General features: G+C 41.1%; 1 protein-coding gene across 1 annotated transcript in view; it reads left to right on the forward strand.

The window, feature by feature from the left end:
• The first annotated feature begins 6,731 nt into the window (after positions 1-6,731).
• Positions 6,732-19,606, forward strand: part of LOC113587549 (protein HIRA) — a 15,360-nt gene continuing 2,485 nt past the window's right edge. The window contains exons 1-21 of the mRNA XM_035529541.1: positions 6,732-6,954; positions 7,616-7,678; positions 8,154-8,264; positions 8,547-8,637; positions 8,814-8,908; positions 9,138-9,233; positions 9,865-10,025; positions 11,664-11,831; positions 12,029-12,142; positions 12,365-12,435; positions 14,296-14,401; positions 14,480-14,695; positions 14,876-14,961; positions 15,844-16,017; positions 16,359-16,523; positions 16,886-17,090; positions 17,337-17,435; positions 17,755-17,903; positions 17,993-18,154; positions 18,319-18,377; positions 18,570-18,675. Coding sequence (XP_035385434.1) covers positions 6,918-6,954; positions 7,616-7,678; positions 8,154-8,264; positions 8,547-8,637; positions 8,814-8,908; positions 9,138-9,233; positions 9,865-10,025; positions 11,664-11,831; positions 12,029-12,142; positions 12,365-12,435; positions 14,296-14,401; positions 14,480-14,695; positions 14,876-14,961; positions 15,844-16,017; positions 16,359-16,523; positions 16,886-17,090; positions 17,337-17,435; positions 17,755-17,903; positions 17,993-18,154; positions 18,319-18,377; positions 18,570-18,675 — 2,534 coding nt within the window. The 5' untranslated portion in view covers positions 6,732-6,917. The remainder of the gene's footprint in view (positions 6,955-7,615; positions 7,679-8,153; positions 8,265-8,546; positions 8,638-8,813; positions 8,909-9,137; positions 9,234-9,864; positions 10,026-11,663; positions 11,832-12,028; positions 12,143-12,364; positions 12,436-14,295; positions 14,402-14,479; positions 14,696-14,875; positions 14,962-15,843; positions 16,018-16,358; positions 16,524-16,885; positions 17,091-17,336; positions 17,436-17,754; positions 17,904-17,992; positions 18,155-18,318; positions 18,378-18,569; positions 18,676-19,606) is intronic.

The following is a 19,606-nucleotide window of genomic DNA, read 5'->3' on the forward strand; positions in this document are numbered from 1 at the left end:
TCCCTATAGCTGCACGCATCAGATTTAAAACCTTGATGCTTGCCTACAAACCCAAAAATGGACCAGCCCCTTCATACATGAGGTCAATGGTCAAAGTCTGATCCGTACTTTGAACCTCAAGTATGGCTCAGCTTGAAATACCTTGCTTGAAATACCATCAGGTCTCATGGATGACAAGCATCAAGACTATTTACTGTCCTGGCTCCAAGATGGTGGAATGAACTCCCACTTGCTGTCCGGACAGCAGAGTCCCTTGCAGTCTTCAAATGCAGACTGAAGACCCTTCTATTTGCAGAATATTTAAAGGACAACTGACACTGCTCCCATATTGACTGACAAAATTAATACTTATTGTAGGGTATTGTTTATGTTGTTTAACAAACTCTAGCACTTATTGTTTATAGCACTTATCATTGTTTAAGATAGACCTTATGAATTTTGTACTTCTAGGTATCAGCATTCATCCCTGTATTCTACAGTATTCTAGTTCATTGGTATGTTTGATTCTAACTTACTGTACTGTACTAGGATATATTCTATGAGTAATTAACAAAGCACTTTTGTAAGTCGCTCTGGATAAGAGCGCCTGCTAAATGCTGTAAATGTAATGTATGATCGTATGTGATTGTACGCATGTGGGTGTGTACATTTGTGTGTGCGTGTATGTATGCATGTGTGTGTATGTACGTATGTGTGTGTACTGGAAACTGCATTGTAGATTAAGCCTCAGTCTATTCATCTGTCTACCTATCTTAAGCCTATTCATCTATCTACCTATACCACTCTCTCTCTCTCTCTCTCTCTCTCTCTCTCTCTCTCTGTAATATAATATAACACAGCTATTTGTATTCACATTCTGTTCACTGTCTGTTGGGTAGATGGTGCTGTTGTTAATTGCTACTGTCACCCTTGTCTTGCTCACTGGGGGGTTGCTCTTGCTCATTTGTGAAGCTGCTTTGTGACAGCATTGTAAAAAGTGCTAGAGAAATCAATTTTGATTGATTGATATTCTTTTGTTCTGTTCTACTTTATTCTGTTCTATTTCCCTTACAATGCACATGTTCCCAAAAGTGTTTGTTTGTGTTGATGTGTGTTTGCATGTACACATGTGTGTACAAACCACAAAAATGACTAAGGGAAACCCCCTTTGCATGGTGATCTTCCAGGATTCTCTGACAGAGGCTAAGGAGAAGTGTCAGATTGCTATGGTGTCCAATGCCCAGCTGGACAATGAGAAGTCCATGCAGATATTCCAGGTGGACATGCTGTGGGAGACACTTCTGGAGGTGGAGGAGCAGCTATACCAGACACAGAGGGAGTGTGAGGAGAAGACCAAGGTGAGGGAGAAGACGAAACCCAAGGCCAGGTGCTCTGGGGGTGGGCGTTGCTCTGTGAGAAGCACAGAGGGGTCTATACAAGGTGTTCTCCAGGGGGCTGTCGATGGGCATTGCTCTGTGAGAAGCATAGAGTGATCTAGACCAGGTGTTCTGGGGTGGGCGTGCTGCTTTTAGCACACCCACGAGGGGCTTGACTGTTAGCAAGTGAGCATGGTTAGAGCAAGACAAGTATAAATTGGTGTAAAATCAATATTTAGTGTGGAGTTCCTGGTAAAAACTACACATTAAATTTCCTCCCTGAGTATTAAATGGTGGTGTTCCTTTGGCTGAGGCTAATGGCCAGAGTTAAGAATGTTAGCCCTCGTGTTTGAAGATGTTCCACCTCATGTCTGTGTGCTAGGAGTATGAACAAGAGCACCACACTCATACTGTCCTGCAGTTCCAGTTCAGGGAGAAGAAGGAGACGTTAAAACAGACCGAGGACTTACTGAACGTAAGGGTTTCCTGTTACCAAGCCATGACCAGCTGTTGTCTGGCCCGCTGAGCTGGAGGTCTCTACATCATTTGAATTAACTTTAAAGTTGCTGAGCACTGATTCTGGGCATTTTAAAATGTCCTTCTGATTAAAGAAATAATGTTTGGCTTTTGTTTGTCTTCCTGGAGCTTGAATGGGCCAGTACTGCCATCCAGTTCCACCTAACATTTGAACTTTGACCCTTGGTGTCACCCACACTTATGGAGGAACATACTGCCCTTTTTAACCTCATCCAGCTGTTCCTACTCTGTCCACTCGTCTCTGCTCTCTCTGCTCTGATCTGACTCGCCTGGCGTTCTTCCAGCTCTGTGTGCTGTGCTGATCTTTTTTCTCTTGTCTGTCTCTTTCTCTGCCTCCCTGTCTGGTGACTCTGCTCAAGATGCACAGCTGATGCATGCGAAAGGTGAGAGCTGGGTTAGGGAGATTTCAGACCTGCAGGAAACCCTGGAATGGAAGGAGTTTCAGATTGGTGCTTTGATTTGCCATCAAGCTGCCCAGCAGAAGTTAATCTTCTGGACTACTCACCTGGACTAGCTGGATTGGGTTAGGGTTAAGGTTAGGGTAAGTCATGTAACCAGTGGTATTTGTGTTATTTTGATTTTCTTATATAACATAGCCTGTGTGTATAAGCAGACTTTTTACATTCTGTATTTTATCTTTTGTTTTCATTTTCCTCCTTCCTTTTACTCTTCTGCTACCAACGGTCATGTATAGATCTTAGAGAGGCAGAAGAAATATTCTGATATTATCCGAGACGAGAGGAATGCTTTGATGGATGAAGTTTTCCTGCTAAGGGATGTTCTGAAGGTGGAGTGATTCAGGATAAGGGGAACAGCTATTGGACCTTTTTCATTCATCACCTCTGGATGTATAATTAACTGAAGAATACATTTATATTTTTACCCTTTAACAGAAACATGGAATAGTTCTTGGACCTGAAATGACAACCAATGGGGAGTCAGGAGGCAATTTAGTTTATCCACCAGAAGATGTAGATTCAGGCTCTAGCTTGGCTCACATCCTGCAAACAGCTACCATCACTGGTGACAGCATGGTGGATAAAATTAAGACCAGGTTGATTTTACCTGTTAAATGATTTTATTGAAACATTATCCTTTCATAATGAAACAAATCATTTGAATGGTTGTGCATACTCTTAATATGCTGATTAGTGAATATTAATTTCAGTACTGCAAACCAAGCGTTGATTTTATGTTTCAATCAATTGATTCTTTCATCTAAGGTGTCCGGATCCTATTAGAGGATTGATCATGTACCCTGTCCACTGGAAGTAAATTATTCATTAAATCAGTGTCTCTTTCAGCTTTTTTAATTTTTCAAAACCTGCAGTCTTCTACAAATGCCTTCCGAGTTCTGCAATGTTCAGACTATATCTTCATGACGAAACTTCCTGGTGATTGTTTTTATTCCTTCTCTGCAACAATAAGTTTAAAAAACTTCTACACAGCCTTCAAATGTCTTCCCAGTGATGTTCCAGAAAGACCACCAGAAGATCAGGATATTGGAATTGACAGCACAACAGAGAAGAACTCAATCCCAAGCTTTCAGGAAGAAGATCAGAGGTCTGCTTCTGAAGACGTGGACACAGACACTGTGAGATCGGCCAAGGCAGCAGGCTTTGTTGCACAGGTGTTAGTGGAACTTCACCACTCAAACACTAAGGCTGCGGTGCAGATACAGGACATCCAAACCTCTAAAATAGCTGATGGAACAAAAGTGGAGCAGTTAATAAGAGCTGAACATGGGCCAGAAGCATGCAGTGGAAGGTTAGAGAACCACAAGGAGCAGAACACCAAGCAACTGGTCTCAGACTACCTCATGCAAGCTGCAGATGACAGCCATATAGACAGTACAAAGTGTACAGACTGTAGCCAAACAAAAACTGTTCAAGGAGGTTTGAGTGATAGACAAAGTCAAGGCGATGTATTGAGCAACGAATCAAGGAGTGGAAATGAGTGGAGAAGTGGGAAGGTGAACCTAGCTGAGCAATACATACAGGCAGATGCAGGTTTTCAGATAGTCAGACATACATTCAATGAACAGCAGAGACACAGGGCACCAGACAGGGTTTAAATGTATGAACTAATTAACACATAACCAGACACAGGTGAAAGTAATAACAAGTGTGGAAAAACAGAGAAAAAACAAAACCAAGGAACGGAACAACCAGGAAGCAAAGGAAAACACCACGATAGGGAAACCACGGAACAGGGACACCAGGAGGGTGACCAATCGTGACAGTGCCAGATAAATGCTAAAGAGCGATCTGAATTTAAAAGCTTATTGCTCAGCCATGCTACTGAGGTAATAAGGAGAAAAATAGGGATGGTCCAGAATAAACTGGTTTCAGGCAGGAAAGGCCTCTGTAGGCTTCAGTGTAAATCCTCAGGAAACCTCTTTGACAGGCCTCTAGGGGCCTCAGTTGAAGGGAAAGCCTCGGTTCAAGGACTTGGTTCAAAGCCTTGGTTGGGACAGCCAGCCAAGCACAAGAAGAAACAATATGGACATCATCAGAAAACCAATATGGGCAGCTGGTGATATAGAATATGATTGCCTTTTTAAAAGAAATAGAAATAGTTCAGGATGAACCTAATGGTACCAAGAACTGGTATTGAAGTATTGAATATCAATTTGCATACATTGAATAATGTGTGGTTTGTAGAACAATAGTGGAATCTGGACAAGGTTTTATGAAAAAAATAAAATGGTTATGAAGAAAATGTATAAAATTATGCCCACCTGAGACTGTTAGAGATTCTCCAGACAATGTCTCATTTGTAACATTGAGCTCAGAATAAAGATGGGACCAGCTCTTCTCTTCATTTAATTCCAGAGTCTGCATCTTTATTTCTATTTAGTGTATATTGAGTAAACAGTCTTGAAGTTAGGAAGATCAAGGAACAACACTACATCCCATTGCCGCGAAACTTTACAGCCTTAAAGTTCAGATCCTCGTCATTCCAAAGCCACCAGCCCTACTTCTCTACTCTGACCACGAAGACATGAAAAAAAACTGGGGTACATTAAAAACACTACTAACCTTAACCCCACCTTTCTGAGCAATAGTGCAGGAAAAACATATTTGGTTTATACCACAGTTGGATGGTGACCCCCTAAAAATAATAGTAAATTAAATGTTAGAGCCCTAAATACGTTTTGGAAAGCATTAGCTTGATTTATTTAGTCATAAAAACACTGATCTCTTCCTCTACTCTTGTAGTTGGGACTAAGTTTTATTTACCACATAAGCCACTTGTTTGTTTGATGTGTATTGAATGTTACGAGGTGAGCGTTAATCAGCCATGTGTTTGTTAGCTAGCTACTGTGCTAGCTGCTAGCTCTGTAATACCCTTGGGCTTCAGTTTACTTTACATGCTCACCCTGATGTAATACTTTGATATTTAGTTTGTACCAAATGTAGTAGTTTATTTAGAGCATATTCATCATTTCATCATTCTCTTCTGTTTATTTGTAGATCAGATTATATAATCTCATGTCATCTTCTTACATCACAGTAGTTTGCTCAGCCAATCAACCTACCCAGCTGTGACTGTGACACGTTAGAAGTTAGGATGGCTCATGAGACTTTGGATTCTGTATGAATGCTCTGCTATTATCACGTAAATCACATTAGCCTCAAAAGGACTGCTGTGTTTCCTGGACCCTAACAGGCTTTCCCAGTCAGTGTCTTCCCAGTAGCAGTTAATAAATGTAACATTATATAATATACAATGTATTTACCTCCTGTACAGAAGGAGTTTCGGAGGCTTTCTACCATTGAACTGGTTGTGGGAAGAGAGAGATGGTATTTACTAACTGTCAAAATGATTTATTGCTTGATTTGACAGCTGTCAATCATCCACTCACCCCAACCCCTTCCCCTCCCCACATATTTATTATTATTATTATTATTATTATTATTATTATTATTATTATTATATGATGTGACATTATATGAAAATAAATTAAAACACAATGAGGGCTCCTCAAAATAGTTTTATTGACTTAAAAAAAATTTTCTTTAATTGAGAAATAATCAAGTGATTAAAGTAAATAAAAGTTACGAGTCTTAAAACGAATACATACCACCCGGTCTTTAATGACCACTCTGCTCCGCTGCCGGTCATGTACTGATACTCAACCATGCGTATGTGTCTCGGTTGTGTGTCATTGATATAAATTGTGTGAAATTGATATAAGGTCCCCCCCCCCCAAAAAAAAAACCCCAAAAAAACAAAAACAACACAAACTCGTCCCAGGATCAGAAATACATTAGGCCAGAAATATCAAATTTTGCCACCTTTTTTTTCTAACCAACCAACTGTCTGACCAATCCTGTGCAGCATGCAACTGCTCCCACAAAACCAGACCCTCGTACCCGCTCATTTAAGTTTAGTTGTACCCCCGATTTTTGAGCAGGAATCATTGAAATAATTCTTTAATAGTGAAATAATGTGATTAAAGAAAATTAAAGTTTTTAGTCTCATACTACACATACTCCCGTTTTTCTCCACTTTCTCTGTCTGTTCAGTGTCCTCTCTGACACATACTCTGCAGTCAGAGGTCATTGACTGCAGACAGGTTGCGTTTATACCTCAGACACCAGGACTAAACGGGTAGTGCGCCCATATGCTATTGACTTAGCCTGTAGCGCCTTATGTTCATATTTCTATTCGTCTTTATGGCTCATACATTTCATTCTCGAGAACTCTTAGCAAAAATAATACAAAAACACATTTTAGAACGAATTTCTCAAACACCCAATACAATCTTGACGGAACGCTGATAGGAATATGATTCTGGGGTAATTAGGAGGGGACGGACACTTCCGGTCTTACTTTAGATGCTGTTGCGGCTTTTTACCAAAGAGTGATGCGAGCGACACAAAAATGGACTAAAATCTAATACAGCTCGACGGGAATAATACAGAGGAAAGGCGGACGATCATCAAGGGCTTTCCTCGCAGTGACTTCGGTAGTTTGCAGGCAGTTGCAAAACTAACATTTTAAGGCCGTGATCTTGAAATGAAGCTACTGAAGCCGAGCTGGGTCACTCACGACGGTAAGAGTCCGGGCTGAAGTTGAGCTTTTGTTTCACACGGCAGCTAGTTTAAATGACTTTCGTTTGTCCTGTGTGGAGATTTTTAAATATCTTACACTTTGGTGGTGAAAATGTAATTACGTGAGTCTGGTTGAATTGCATCTTACACGAGGTTTGGAGGTTTCGGAAGCCATCATTATATGATTTTGACCCATTTTAACTTGTACCGAGTAGAACGTGTCACCTAGATCTACTTACACCAGTAGCGTAATAGTGAAGTATTAAGGTGAACATTTCTGTGACATTTGCACTATGATCTAAGGGGCATCGCAGCGTTCAGTCTTTAATGTAATATTAGTTCGTTGTTCTTACGAACGGTAAACGTTGGGCGATTTATAGCTGGTTGATGAGCAACCATTAATAAACCAACTTAGCTAGCTAGTTCATGGGCTCGTTTATATCGTGGTTTATATTTTAGCATTGGTTATAAACATATATATTGTTCGGTGGCTTTAACATATGTAACAATATGGATTAGCTAGCTAATATAACCAACTTCATCTGACCTTTGCCAACCCAAGGGATCATATGGCAAAGGAGTTATTTGCGTTTCTGGTTTGTTTCGGCTTGTGGCATCTGCATTGTCTGATGTTTGTTTACTGGATCTAATCTTTTGACTTAGGGAAACCAATATTTTCAGTCGACATCCATCCAGATGGAACAAAGTTTGCCACAGGTGGTCAAGGTATGAAATGAGTTCCTCCATAAATACAAGTGTCGTCTGTAATCCTGTCATTAAATTTCTTCACGTGATTGCTTTTGTTGTTGTTGTTTTTTTTTTAAATAAAAGTGAAACATAATGTTCCTGTGAATTTTAGTTTCTAACTGATGCTAACCCTGGGCCTAACCTAGCATAGCTCTAGTCCTAAAGCCCCAATATAATAGTATAGAGTAGCATACTGGTACATATAATAAAGGATAGTACAAAGCACCCTAGCAAAGGTGCTGGACACAGATTGACAATCAAATATTTAATGTATGTATGCATGCTGTTTAGTGCTTCTGAACTGAAGTTATTTTATACAGCACAATGTTTTAACTATGGGGGCTAACATGAGCACATATGTTTTACTAGAATGACTGTAAATTTAGCTAGTGTGACACACACACACACACACACACACACACACACACACACTTTTTTCTGAAATGCCTACTAGGGGAGGACTCGGGGAAAGTTGTCATCTGGAACATGGCTCCGGTTCTTCGTGAGGACGATGAGAAGAATGAGAACATTCCCAAAATGCTTTGCCAGATGGACAATCACTTAGGTATAGGAGCACCACGGACTCCCATAGAGTCATTAGTGTACTCCAGAATGAGCTGAGGAGTTATGGTTAGAGCTTTAAACTGAGTTGAGGAGTCTATTCCTTCCAAAATAACCTACATGGCCACACTGGAATTTAGAATTAAGATGTGGCTACAAATCTAATTTAAGTTTGTCTTGGAAATGTGATTGCGTGTATGCTGTACTGCAGAAATTGTGAAAATGGTGTGTATGCACGTGCACACTGGTGGAGTATTAAGTGAACATATAAGATTGTGTATTTCAGCATGTGTGAACTGCGTACGCTGGTCCAATAACGGCCTATACCTGGCATCAGGTGGGGATGACAAACTTGTCATGGTGTGGAAGAAAGCAGCGTGAGTGCCTGTTTCTCAAGTACATACGCACATACGGAGACACTCTCGTGTACATGCGCACGCGTACTCGCTGAACTCAATTTCTCTTAGTATACAAAAGCAAGTGTACACTTTACTATTGCTTTTCTCTACACATGTATACATGCACACTGACTTGTTTGTCTGTTCTGTTATAGTTTCATAGGTCCAAGCACAGTGTTTGGCTCAAGCAGCAAGCTTGCTAATGTGGAGCAATGGAGATGTGTGACCATTCTGAGAAACCACACCGGAGGTGAGAGGTAGTGGCCCTTTGGCCTCAGTTTGATTAATATTACTATTTATTTTGAAATTTTGATTATCTTTCTACATACAGTATTTTGAGTTCTGTATGTTTTCACACACATCATGGTTTTGTGCATTATTAGCTTTAGGAGACATTTTTTATTTTGATTTTATTTTGATGATTTAATGGCTTAGAATGGTCTTTCTAACTTGTGTGTGTGGCATTCTGTTTTATTTAGATGTAATGGATGTAGCCTGGTCTCCCCATGATGTCTGGCTAGCTTCCTGCAGCGTGGACAACACTATTGTCATCTGGAATGCTCGGAAATTTCCAGGTTTGATATACTGGATTAATAGAGGCTGATCAGTTTACTAGCTAGTAGTCTTGAATTTTTGGTCTCTTCAGTTGCTTTCATTTGGCTGTTCTGATTAGAAAACTCAGAAACAAAGTAATTATCGATGCAAAGCAAGGTAGTGATTAAACAGCTGATTAAGTGAACTTGTCACTATGGTAATTGGGCAAGTGTTAGCAGAGTCTCCAAAGAGAAGCTGCTGTGTGGGGGGGAATTTTTGTTCTAAGGTAGGATCATCCTCTCGAACTTCATCAAACATGGACAAACAAATTGAATATATTGAGCTGAGAGCCTCTCCAGTCAAACACGAATAGCTGTGGTACACCAAATGGACAGTCTTGTTCATGAGCAGCCGATCAGTGGGCACTGGCCTTTAGAGTTCATCCCAACAAGTAACTTCTGTGGTTGGGGTTAGCTAACACCATTCCACAGTAAAATAAGATCCAAGGCCATATTAGTATTTATAATTAAGAGCACATTGTGGCTGCAATTTTAATAACCTTGGAAGTGTGTGTGTGTGTGTGTGTGTGTGTGTGTGTGTGTGTGTGTGTGTGTGTGTGTGTGTGTGTGTGTGTGTGTGTGTGTGTGTGTACGCGCACATTTTGTGCTGCAGAGATTGTAACCACTCTAAAAGGACACACAGGCCTGGTGAAGGGTTTGACGTGGGACCCTGTGGGCAAATATATAGCCTCACAAGCTGATGACCACAGTCTGAAAGTGTGGAGGACCATGGACTGGCAGCTTGAGACAAACATTACTAAACCTTTCAATGAGGTGAGGACTCACCACGCTGCACTGTCATAAACTACAATAAGTGTTCTGACTTGATATATCACATGATGGAGCATATTTATAGATGCATTGCTTCAGGTTGTCTGTCTAAAATTCATTACGCAGTTGAGTAAGCTTGCTTTCATTTTAACTTCCCTCTATGGTGGTATTTTTTCCAACACATCTAAATGAAATATATTTAGTAAAGCTAATTTAATTACAGACAGTTCAAAATCATTAGAGTTTACCTACTAATGTTGGAAATGCACTGCCTGGCCAAAAAAAAAGTCACACACACCAATATTTTGTTGGACCGCCTTTAGCTTAGATTTTTCGCTGTGGCATCGTTTGCACAAGCTTCTGCTATGTCACAACATTTATTTCTGTCCAGAGTTGCATTAATTTTTCCCCAAGATCTTGTATTGATGATGGGAGATTTGGACCACTGCGCAAAGTCTTCTCCAGCACATCTGAAAGATTCTCAATGGGGTTCAGAACTGGGCTCTGTGGTGGCCAATCCATGTGTGAAAATGATGTCTCATGCTCCCTGAACCACTCTTTCACAATTTGAGCCTGATGAATTCTGACATTGTCGTCTTGGAATATGTCCATGCCTTCAGAGAAGGAAAAAAAAATCCATTGATGGAATCACCTGGTCTTTCAGTATATTCTGGTAGTCAGCGGACCTCATTCTTTGGGCACATAACGTTGCGGGAACCTAGACCTGACCAACTGCAGCAAACCCAGATCATAGCACTGCCCCCACAGGCTTGTACGGTAGGCACTAGGCATGATGAGTGCATCACTTCAGCCGCCTCCCTTCTTACCCTGATGCGCCCATCACTCTGGAACAGGCTAAATCCATACTCATCAGACCACATGACCTTCTTCCATTGCTCCGTAGTCCAATCTTTATGCTCCCTAGCAAATTGAAGCCGTTTTTGGCCGTTAACCTCACTGACAAGTGGTTTTCTTAAGGCTACACAGCTGTTTAGTCCCAATCTCTTGAGTTCCCTTCGCATTGTGCGTGTGGAAATGCTCTTACTTTCACTATTAAACATATCCCTGAGTTCTGCTGTTCTTTTTCTATGATTTGATTTCACCACACATTTAAGTGATTGCCGATCACGATCATTCAAGATTTTTTTCCCACCACATTCCTTCCTCGAAGATGATGTTTCCCCACTGTCCTTCCACTTTTTAATAATGCGTTGGACCTGGTTTTAGTAGTTTCAGCAATCTCCTTAGATGTTTTCTCTGCTTGATGCATACCAATAATTTGACCCTTCTGAAACAGATTAACATCTTTACCACGACCACAGGATATGTCTTTCGACATGGTTATTTAACAAATGAGAAGCTACTCACTGTTAGGGTTAAATAACTTGTTGCCAGCTGAAACAAGCACCCATGCAGTAATTATCCAATGGGAGGCTCTTGCCTATTTGCTTAGTTAATCCAGGTGGTGACCTTTTTTTGGCCAGGCAGTGTATGCCTACATTTCGATTTTGTGCCCTCTCTCTCACCCTCTACAAATCTCACACTTATTTTTTTTCCCTCTCTCTTTCTCCCTGCTCTCTTTCACCCTTTCCCTATTTCTCTACCTCCCTCTCTCTTTCTATAAACTGCTGGTGTATATAGTGTGGCGGTACCACCCATGTCCTACGGTTGAGTTGGTCTCCTGACGGTCAGTATGTTGTGTCAGCACATGCCATGAACAACTCGGGCCCCACTGCTCAGATCATCGAGCGTGATGGCTGGAAGACCAACATGGACTTTGTTGGGCATCGCAAGGCTGTTACTGTAGTGGTTCGTAATGAGCAAAATTTAATTCTGTGATTATCACAAAGTAACAGTGCTAAAGCCTTTGGCCTTTATCACTCGTAGATGCTTTGCACAGAGGGCAGTTTGGTTAAGTCTGATAAATGACTATGGTCTTGTGTTGCCTTTGCGTTGCTTATCATACATGCAGAGTTTGACAGCATCTTGTCTTTTCTTGTGTGCAGAAATTCAATCCAAAGATCTTTAAGAAGAAGCAGAGAAACGGTAATGCCCCCAGACCCAGCTGCCCCTACTGCTGCTGTGCAGTGGGCAGTAAAGACCGCTCACTCTCTGTCTGGGTAAGACACTTCCCGCCTGTGCCAAGGCTTGTCGCATGCTGTGGCATCGTGTAGTTTTGCTTTTTACTACAGCAGAAAAAGGCTTAGTATTGTTTACTTGTGAAGTCTAACATACTTATGTAATGTTTTATGACATTCTATTAATAGCAAAATCAACCTAAGAGTCTGTAAATGGTATAAAGTTAAACATTTTTAATGCATGATCTGTGTTTTCATTTTTAGCTCACATCATTAAAGCGACCTCTAGTGGTCATCCACGACCTCTTTGATAAGTCCATCATGGATATTACATGGTAAGAAATTCCTTTTTTTCTGGTATATTGACTGTTAACTTTTGGTAAAGTTGTATTTTTGCTAATATTTGTGTGAATAGTGTTTAATGTGCAGGGTAAGATCAGACTAAAATAATTTTCAATAAATACAGACACAAATGTAACTTGGTCCAAGATAGGACATGTTGTGTGACACATTTTGACTGTATGATTTTTAGGTTCATTGATGTAAAATGAATGTCACATATTATGACATGTAGTTAAAATTTACTTTTGCATTTCCACTTCAATTCACCATACATTCCTTCAGATTAAAGCTGACAGAGTAAATGTTTATTAAACTTTGTGTCAGTAAAAAGCCTCAGACTATTATGCATTTAAAGCTGACGGGGGGGGAGAAATCCTTTTCTTTGGAAAATGCTCAAAAACAATTCAGACTTCAACACACAATGTTGGGAAATGTTGGGGGATATTTTTTTCTCTACTGAAGCACAATTCAAATTTATTGGGGAAAAGTATAAATAGAAGTATAATTAAATGCCTTTATAAATTAAACGCATAAAAGAAATATTAATTACATTTAAAATTCCCTGAAACAGGGCATTTTTTTTCTGTTGCTGGAGTAATCCTTAACCTTAACCCTAACCCTCAAGCCTACTGACAAATTTAATGTGACCGTAACAACAAATACGCCACAATAACGCATCTCCTAATTCCTAAATGTGGATCACTAGTGTAGTTCACTGTTTGCGTCATAAATGGCGGTTTGCATATGACGTTAGCAATTCATAATCGAGGTAGGATGCCAGTGTGAATTATATTATATTTTATTTCTTAAATTTTCTTGTTTGCTCATCATCATCAACAACAACAAAAAAAAATTAAAAAGTTAATTCTGCACACGTACCTATTTAGCGAAATGACAAATGTATTTAAAAATCCCATTTTTGGCCTGTTTGAAGAGAACTTGATGGCAAACTTTGCAGCTGCTATAGTAGCACATGAAGAGAAAAGTGACATGATTGAACAGGCTCTCAGAATGCCATAAACGTTTGACATTACAAAAAAATCATATTTAGTTATTACAGAGAGGATTAAAGTATAAACAGATGTAGACTGAAGAGCTGGTTAGTTCAGTTTTACTGTTCTGCTTTGATTTAGAAGTAGGACCCAAATCTTCAACTCTCCACAACCATGCAGTTCCTGACTTGATGAAAGTTACAAATGTGTTACATTTTTATTTCACTCACAGTTTTCAGTGTACCACAGGTCAGTTTTCTGTTTGTGCGACTTTAATATGTATGGTCTCATTTACATAGTGATTTTGATTGGCTTTCCTCTAGGGAACAGATTAATTAGCCCAGCAGTAAGTTGACACCAGTGTACCTGTTCCTTTATGAATAGGAATGAAATGCCTTGTTATACATTTTGCAGGTATGAATCTGACCCTGTGACTCTAGAAAGACAGATGTCATCACTGCTGGTCAGGTCACATTCTCGTGTAGGCATAAATTCTCAAATATTTTAATAAACTCTCAAAGGTTATTGTTATAGTTTCACAACCTGCATTGGATTGGATCAATTGAATCACATTGTTGAACCAACGTACTGGTCAGAAATAATGTTACCCAGGTTACATGATGCTTTAGCACTTGATGTGCGGAACTTTGTGGGGACACTTTGTGTGGCCTGGATGGTCTGGTGTACTGGGTGGTCGTGTTCAGCCGTCTTCAAGGGTCAACTGCATCACAAACATTCCTCTGAATAAAATTCTGAAATGTTAAAGGGCCGGTGGATCCATGATCACGGCGTTAGCTTTAAGAAACGCTGTATGCTTGGATGCATGTTTGGGAATGCTGAGGTGATCCTCGTCTCCTGTAGGACTCTGAATGGACTGGGCGTGCTGGTGTGCTCCATGGATGGTACTGTAGCATTTTTGGACTTTTCTCAAGATGAGCTGGGAGACCCTCTGAATGAGGAGGAGAAGGTACCACCTCACAAAACTCAGTTTTACAGCACAGAACTCTAAGAGCCTTGAGTGAACTGTGCCTCTGCTCTCCCACAGAACACAATTCACCAGAACATTTATGGCAAAAGTCTGGCTGTTACCATGGAGACGCAACTGTCCACAACCGTCATCGAGAACCCTGAGATGCTGAAGTACCAGCAGGAACGACAGGCTGCCCAAAGCGCCATCATTGCCCAGGCAACTGGCCCTGACAACCAGACACCCAAACTTGCCAATGTGGTCAATGGAGAATCTCTGGAAGACATCCGGAAGGTGAGCAGGGTCACCCCGACCCGAGCGTCACGACCCCCGACGCTGACCCCAAATCACAGTTTCAAACTTTTCATGGCAGTTTTTTGGTGATTTTATTTTTTTGGTTGTACTTAAATTATTCTTGATAGGAAAATTAATTAGAGAGGTCATCTTGCTAAACATCATCTTGGGTTTGACCAGAATCTTTTGAAGAAGCAAGTGGAGACCAGAACTGCAGATGGAAGGAGAAGGATCACTCCTCTCTGCATTGCTCAACTGGACACTGGGTAAGAAGAAAAACGTACGCACTCACGCACTCAAATGCATACGCACAAATGGACACAGACAACTTAGGTTTTTCACAATTTAAAATATATGTCTCCTTCCAGGTTATTAGTAAGAAGTTATCATTAAAATGAATTTTAATGAACTTCTTTAATTATATTACATTTTGGTTTCTTTCTCTTATTCTCTTAAGTGTCTATCTTTTTTCTCTCTAGATTTGAATTATTTTTATTCTGTTTTTAATGAAAATGTTCTTGTTCTATGTTACATTGCCTTGTGTAACTTTTAAGACAATCCATGTTTTTGTATATATATATTTTTTATGCACAGTGGTGTGCGTGCGTGCGTGTGTGTGTGGCTGGATAGATGGTTTGTGTTCAGCATTCATGAACATGGGGACAACTGCATCCTAACTGTTCCTTTTAAATATAACTTCCATACTGGTGAAGGGCCACTGGACCCATGATGGCATCATGTCTTAACCCCTAACCCTGGCTGTAAGAAAAGCTGTGTGTTTGGATACGTTTGGTAATGTTGGTGAACAACACTGCATTCCTTTTTAAGGGTTCGGTAACCTGCCACTAATCTGATAAAAACTTCAGAGACATGCTCGCCATACGTTATCTGTCAGATGACTGTGATGCTTTAACCTGCAACCAATCTAGGTGTGCTACATGTAAATGAATTAACAGCTACCGAAATAAGAATCGATCCTTTCGTGCCGGTTATCACTCATTCCTCATCAGTTGTACATCAGAAAAACAAAGAGAAGGCTCAATGATTTTTTTTTTTTTTTTTTTTAAATACTTTCTTACCATCAAGGATTTCTCTTTTACAATGGGGCAGTTTCACATGCGGTCATGTTTGTGTGCGTGACTTTGCAGGGATTTCTCCCCGGCACTGTTTAACAGTGTGCCCATTCTGCCGGGATCATCAGTGTCCACCACGCTTATTCCCCAGCTCTCGTCTGACTCCAACACAGCCACGTCGTTGTGTCTGAGAGCCCCGCCTGAGCCCCCTGCCACGTCTCCCACCAAAAACACTGACGACAAGGAGAGGTCAGATTGTGTGTCCTTGCTTGTGTGTGTACGTTCATCTGTGTGCAAAGGTGTTATAGTGGATTATAGTGAGTTACTGAGACATACATACATACATACATACATATATATACATATATGTGCGCACACACGTACCTGTGTGTGTGTGTGTGTGTGTGTGTGTATAAATAAATTTTATATATATAATATTATGTATGTGTGTGTGTTGATTTATTTATTTATCCCATGACCTGATTGCATTTATAGTGCTGTTTTTCTGTAATTTTATGAACATTTATGTATCTAGTGTGCCTGGTTCACATACGTCCTGAACTGTGTGGCACTTTTATTTTGTTCATCAGTGGAAATCCATCTGTAAACTCAGCTGCACTAAAATCCAATCTCCTCCTGACCTCGGCTTCCAAGATCGAGCCAATGAAAGCTCTGGATTCACGCTTCACAGAAAGGTCAAAGCCCGCACCAGGGGTCACCACTTCACCTGCTGCACCTCCCTCCTCCCTGGACAGGTAATAGGGTCATCTTAGGTTGTCCACTCGTCTCTGAGGGTTAGGATTAGGGTTAAAGTTTGTCCTAACCCAGCTGGGGCTTTTCTTAGTGGTCAAAGCAAGCAATGTAGGCTTGCACAATGCATCATTCTGTCTCCTCAGTACTGACTGCAGAAGAAGCTTTCAAACACATAAGTACATTTCTTGTGTGCTTGGAGCATCTAAGTCACTACAGCATTTAACAAATGTTCATTATTCTGTTAAAACCATGATTTAGGTCAGCCTTTCTACGTGCTACACTATGGCTGGTTTTAATATTGTGCACAGCACATTACATGCGCACTATGTGGTTACGTTGTGAAGATGTTCTCTGTGTGTGTCAGGGGGAAGGAGGCCAGTGGCCATAAGGACTGGAAGGTCAAAGAAGACACGAGTAGCGACAGTGAAGATAAAGGCACTCAGAGAATTCCCCCTCTGGCCAAACGCAAGGCTGACATGGACGGGGTAGAGGTGGTAGAGAAGAGGAAGAAGGGAAGACCCCGCAAAGACACCAAAATAATGATGAATGTACCGCATTCCTACCCGCAGGTACGGTAACACACACCAAGGGCCGAATGTTTACCACTGTGTCTATGCTTTATAAATGAATGCCTTTCTTGTTCAGTAACTGCAAAAATGTCAAACTTAATTTGATAATGTAACATCTTGACTCCTGGATGTTTAGTGGGATTACCTCGTGACTGAAAATAAAAGGTTTTAGTTGTTTAGGATGTAAATTTTTATTTTCCTGTCTGTGCACTTATGGGCGTGCATGTGTATGTGTTTGGGTGTTAGACTCCAATCTTGATGGAGAAGGAAACTTCACGACTACCAGCTCCTGTAGCAGTATTAAAGCTTCCCACACCCACTGTCCAGAAATCATTCAGCCTACAAGTATGTAAAGGCACGCGTTCGCTCACTTGAGCACGTGCATGCGCACACACACACGCACGCACTTGCGGAGATGTGTGTAGACGCACGCACACGCACGAACTTGCGGAGATGTGTGTAGAGAGAGACACGCGCGCGCACACACTGACCATACACACTGATGTCCAGATTAGTCTGAAACCTTCTGTTATCTGGAGGAAAACGTTGTGGTGTTAGTTGGAGGGTTGTATGAGTTGTATGTTGGAAAAGTACGGATAGGGCTGTATATCTGGGACTAGAGAATGAGTTGTGTGTGCGTGCGTGCGTGCGTCCGTGCGTGCAGGTAGGCACAGACCCTGTTACCTATGTGGAGGTGGAGAACGAGGTCTCTGTAGTAGCTGGGGCTCGTATCAGCCAGCTGAGGTGCTGCAGAGAGAAGAGTGAGTGGGACATTGTCCTACCCAGCCGCATAGTCCTCACTGCAGGGAGCAGGTATACACGCACGCGCGCACACACATGACATATACACACACCTCTTAAGAAGCCACAAACAGCAAAATCCTTTTATACTGTCTCTGTAGTGACGTGGTTGCTGTGGCGTGCGAGGACCGAACACTGTCAGTCTTCTCAGCATCTGGGCGGAGATTGATCCCATCAATCATGCTCCCTGCCCCCATGTCAGCTCTTCACTGCTCCGCCTTCTTTGTAATGGCACTTACGGCGTCGGCCACTCTGAGCGTCTGGTATGCAAATGACCCCTCAGTACCTCACTGTTACTGTAAATAGTGCATCAGTCACACTGTCCTCCTCATGTCACACGTCAGCCCTTTCTCAGAATAATGCACATATGAATCTGAGCTTTGCCTTACAAAACTGTTCCATGTGTCATATTCCTTTTCTTGTGCAGGGATGTTCAGAAACAGGTCGCTCTGGTCAAGAACGAATCTCTAAACTCAATCTTGTCAGGTAACTTGTTATACATTTGTGAAGTTTTTTTTGGAAGGTTTCTGATATTTTGAAATGGAAAAAATTGAGTCTTTACATGTCTTTGCACTAATGGTCAGCAAACAGTCAGGCTGATCTTGCTGTCTGCAATGTCAGTTTTTCTCTTAGAAAGACTTTTTTTTTTTTTTTCCCCCCTCTCCCTGTATCCTCCAGGTACAGAAGCCACGGTGAACCAGTGTGTGCTGACGGAGCAGGGTGTCCCTGTAGTGGGTTTGTCCAGTGGGAAAACGTACTGCTTCAGCCCTTCGATGGAGACGTGGTGAGAGCTGCACTGCCCCCTTTTATACCCCAGTCAGTCTCCCAGTGACTAAGGTCCATACCCTTAGTCAGTAACTGTCGATATCTCGGTCTGTAGGCTGATGTTTAGTCATTTCATGACTAGGTGTAGCCAAGTAATGGGCAACCAACAGCATCAACAGTCATGACATGCTAACATGCTGCTAATTGGGTGTAATTGACTCATTTCATGAAAGGGGCGTGTTCAAATTAATAGCAGTGTGGAGTTCAATTAGTGAGGTCATTCATTCTATGAAGAAACAGGTGTCAATTATGGCCCTTATTTAAAGAAGGCGGGCAGAAAATGTACCTGCTGGTTTTAGCCCTTGCTCAGTGAGTAAAATGGGTCATTCCAGACATTGTAGTGAAGGAGAAAGAACTTTGATGAAGACGTTGATTGGAGAGGGGAAAACATAAAGGAGTGCAGAAAAATAATTGGCTGCTCAGCTAAAATGATCTCAAATGGTTTAAAATGGCAAACAAAACCAGAAACGCGTGGTAGGAAAATAAATGCTGCCATCTGCGTAAATCATAGAATAACAAGAATGGCAAAGAAGCATCCAAAGATCAGCTCCAAGGAAATCAAAGAAGATCTTCAGTTACCTGTGAGTACTGCAACAATCAGAAGACGCCTACGTGAAGCCAAACTATTTGCAAGAAACTCGTAAAGTACCATTGCTGAAAAAAAAAAAAAAAAGATATGTTGAAAATGTTGGTTTGCCAAGTAACACATTGACTGGCCTAAAGGGAAGTTGTGCAACATTCTATGGACAGATGAGAGCAAGATTGTTCTTATTGGGTCTAAAGGCCACAGACAGTTTGTGAGACGACCCATAAATGTTTAATTTAAGCCACAGTACACTGTGAAGACTGTAAAACATGGAGGTGCAACCATAATGGTTTCTGGATATTTC

Source organism: Electrophorus electricus, chromosome 9 (assembly GCF_013358815.1).
Source record: "Electrophorus electricus isolate fEleEle1 chromosome 9, fEleEle1.pri, whole genome shotgun sequence".
NCBI classification, from domain to species: domain Eukaryota; kingdom Metazoa; phylum Chordata; class Actinopteri; order Gymnotiformes; family Gymnotidae; genus Electrophorus; species Electrophorus electricus.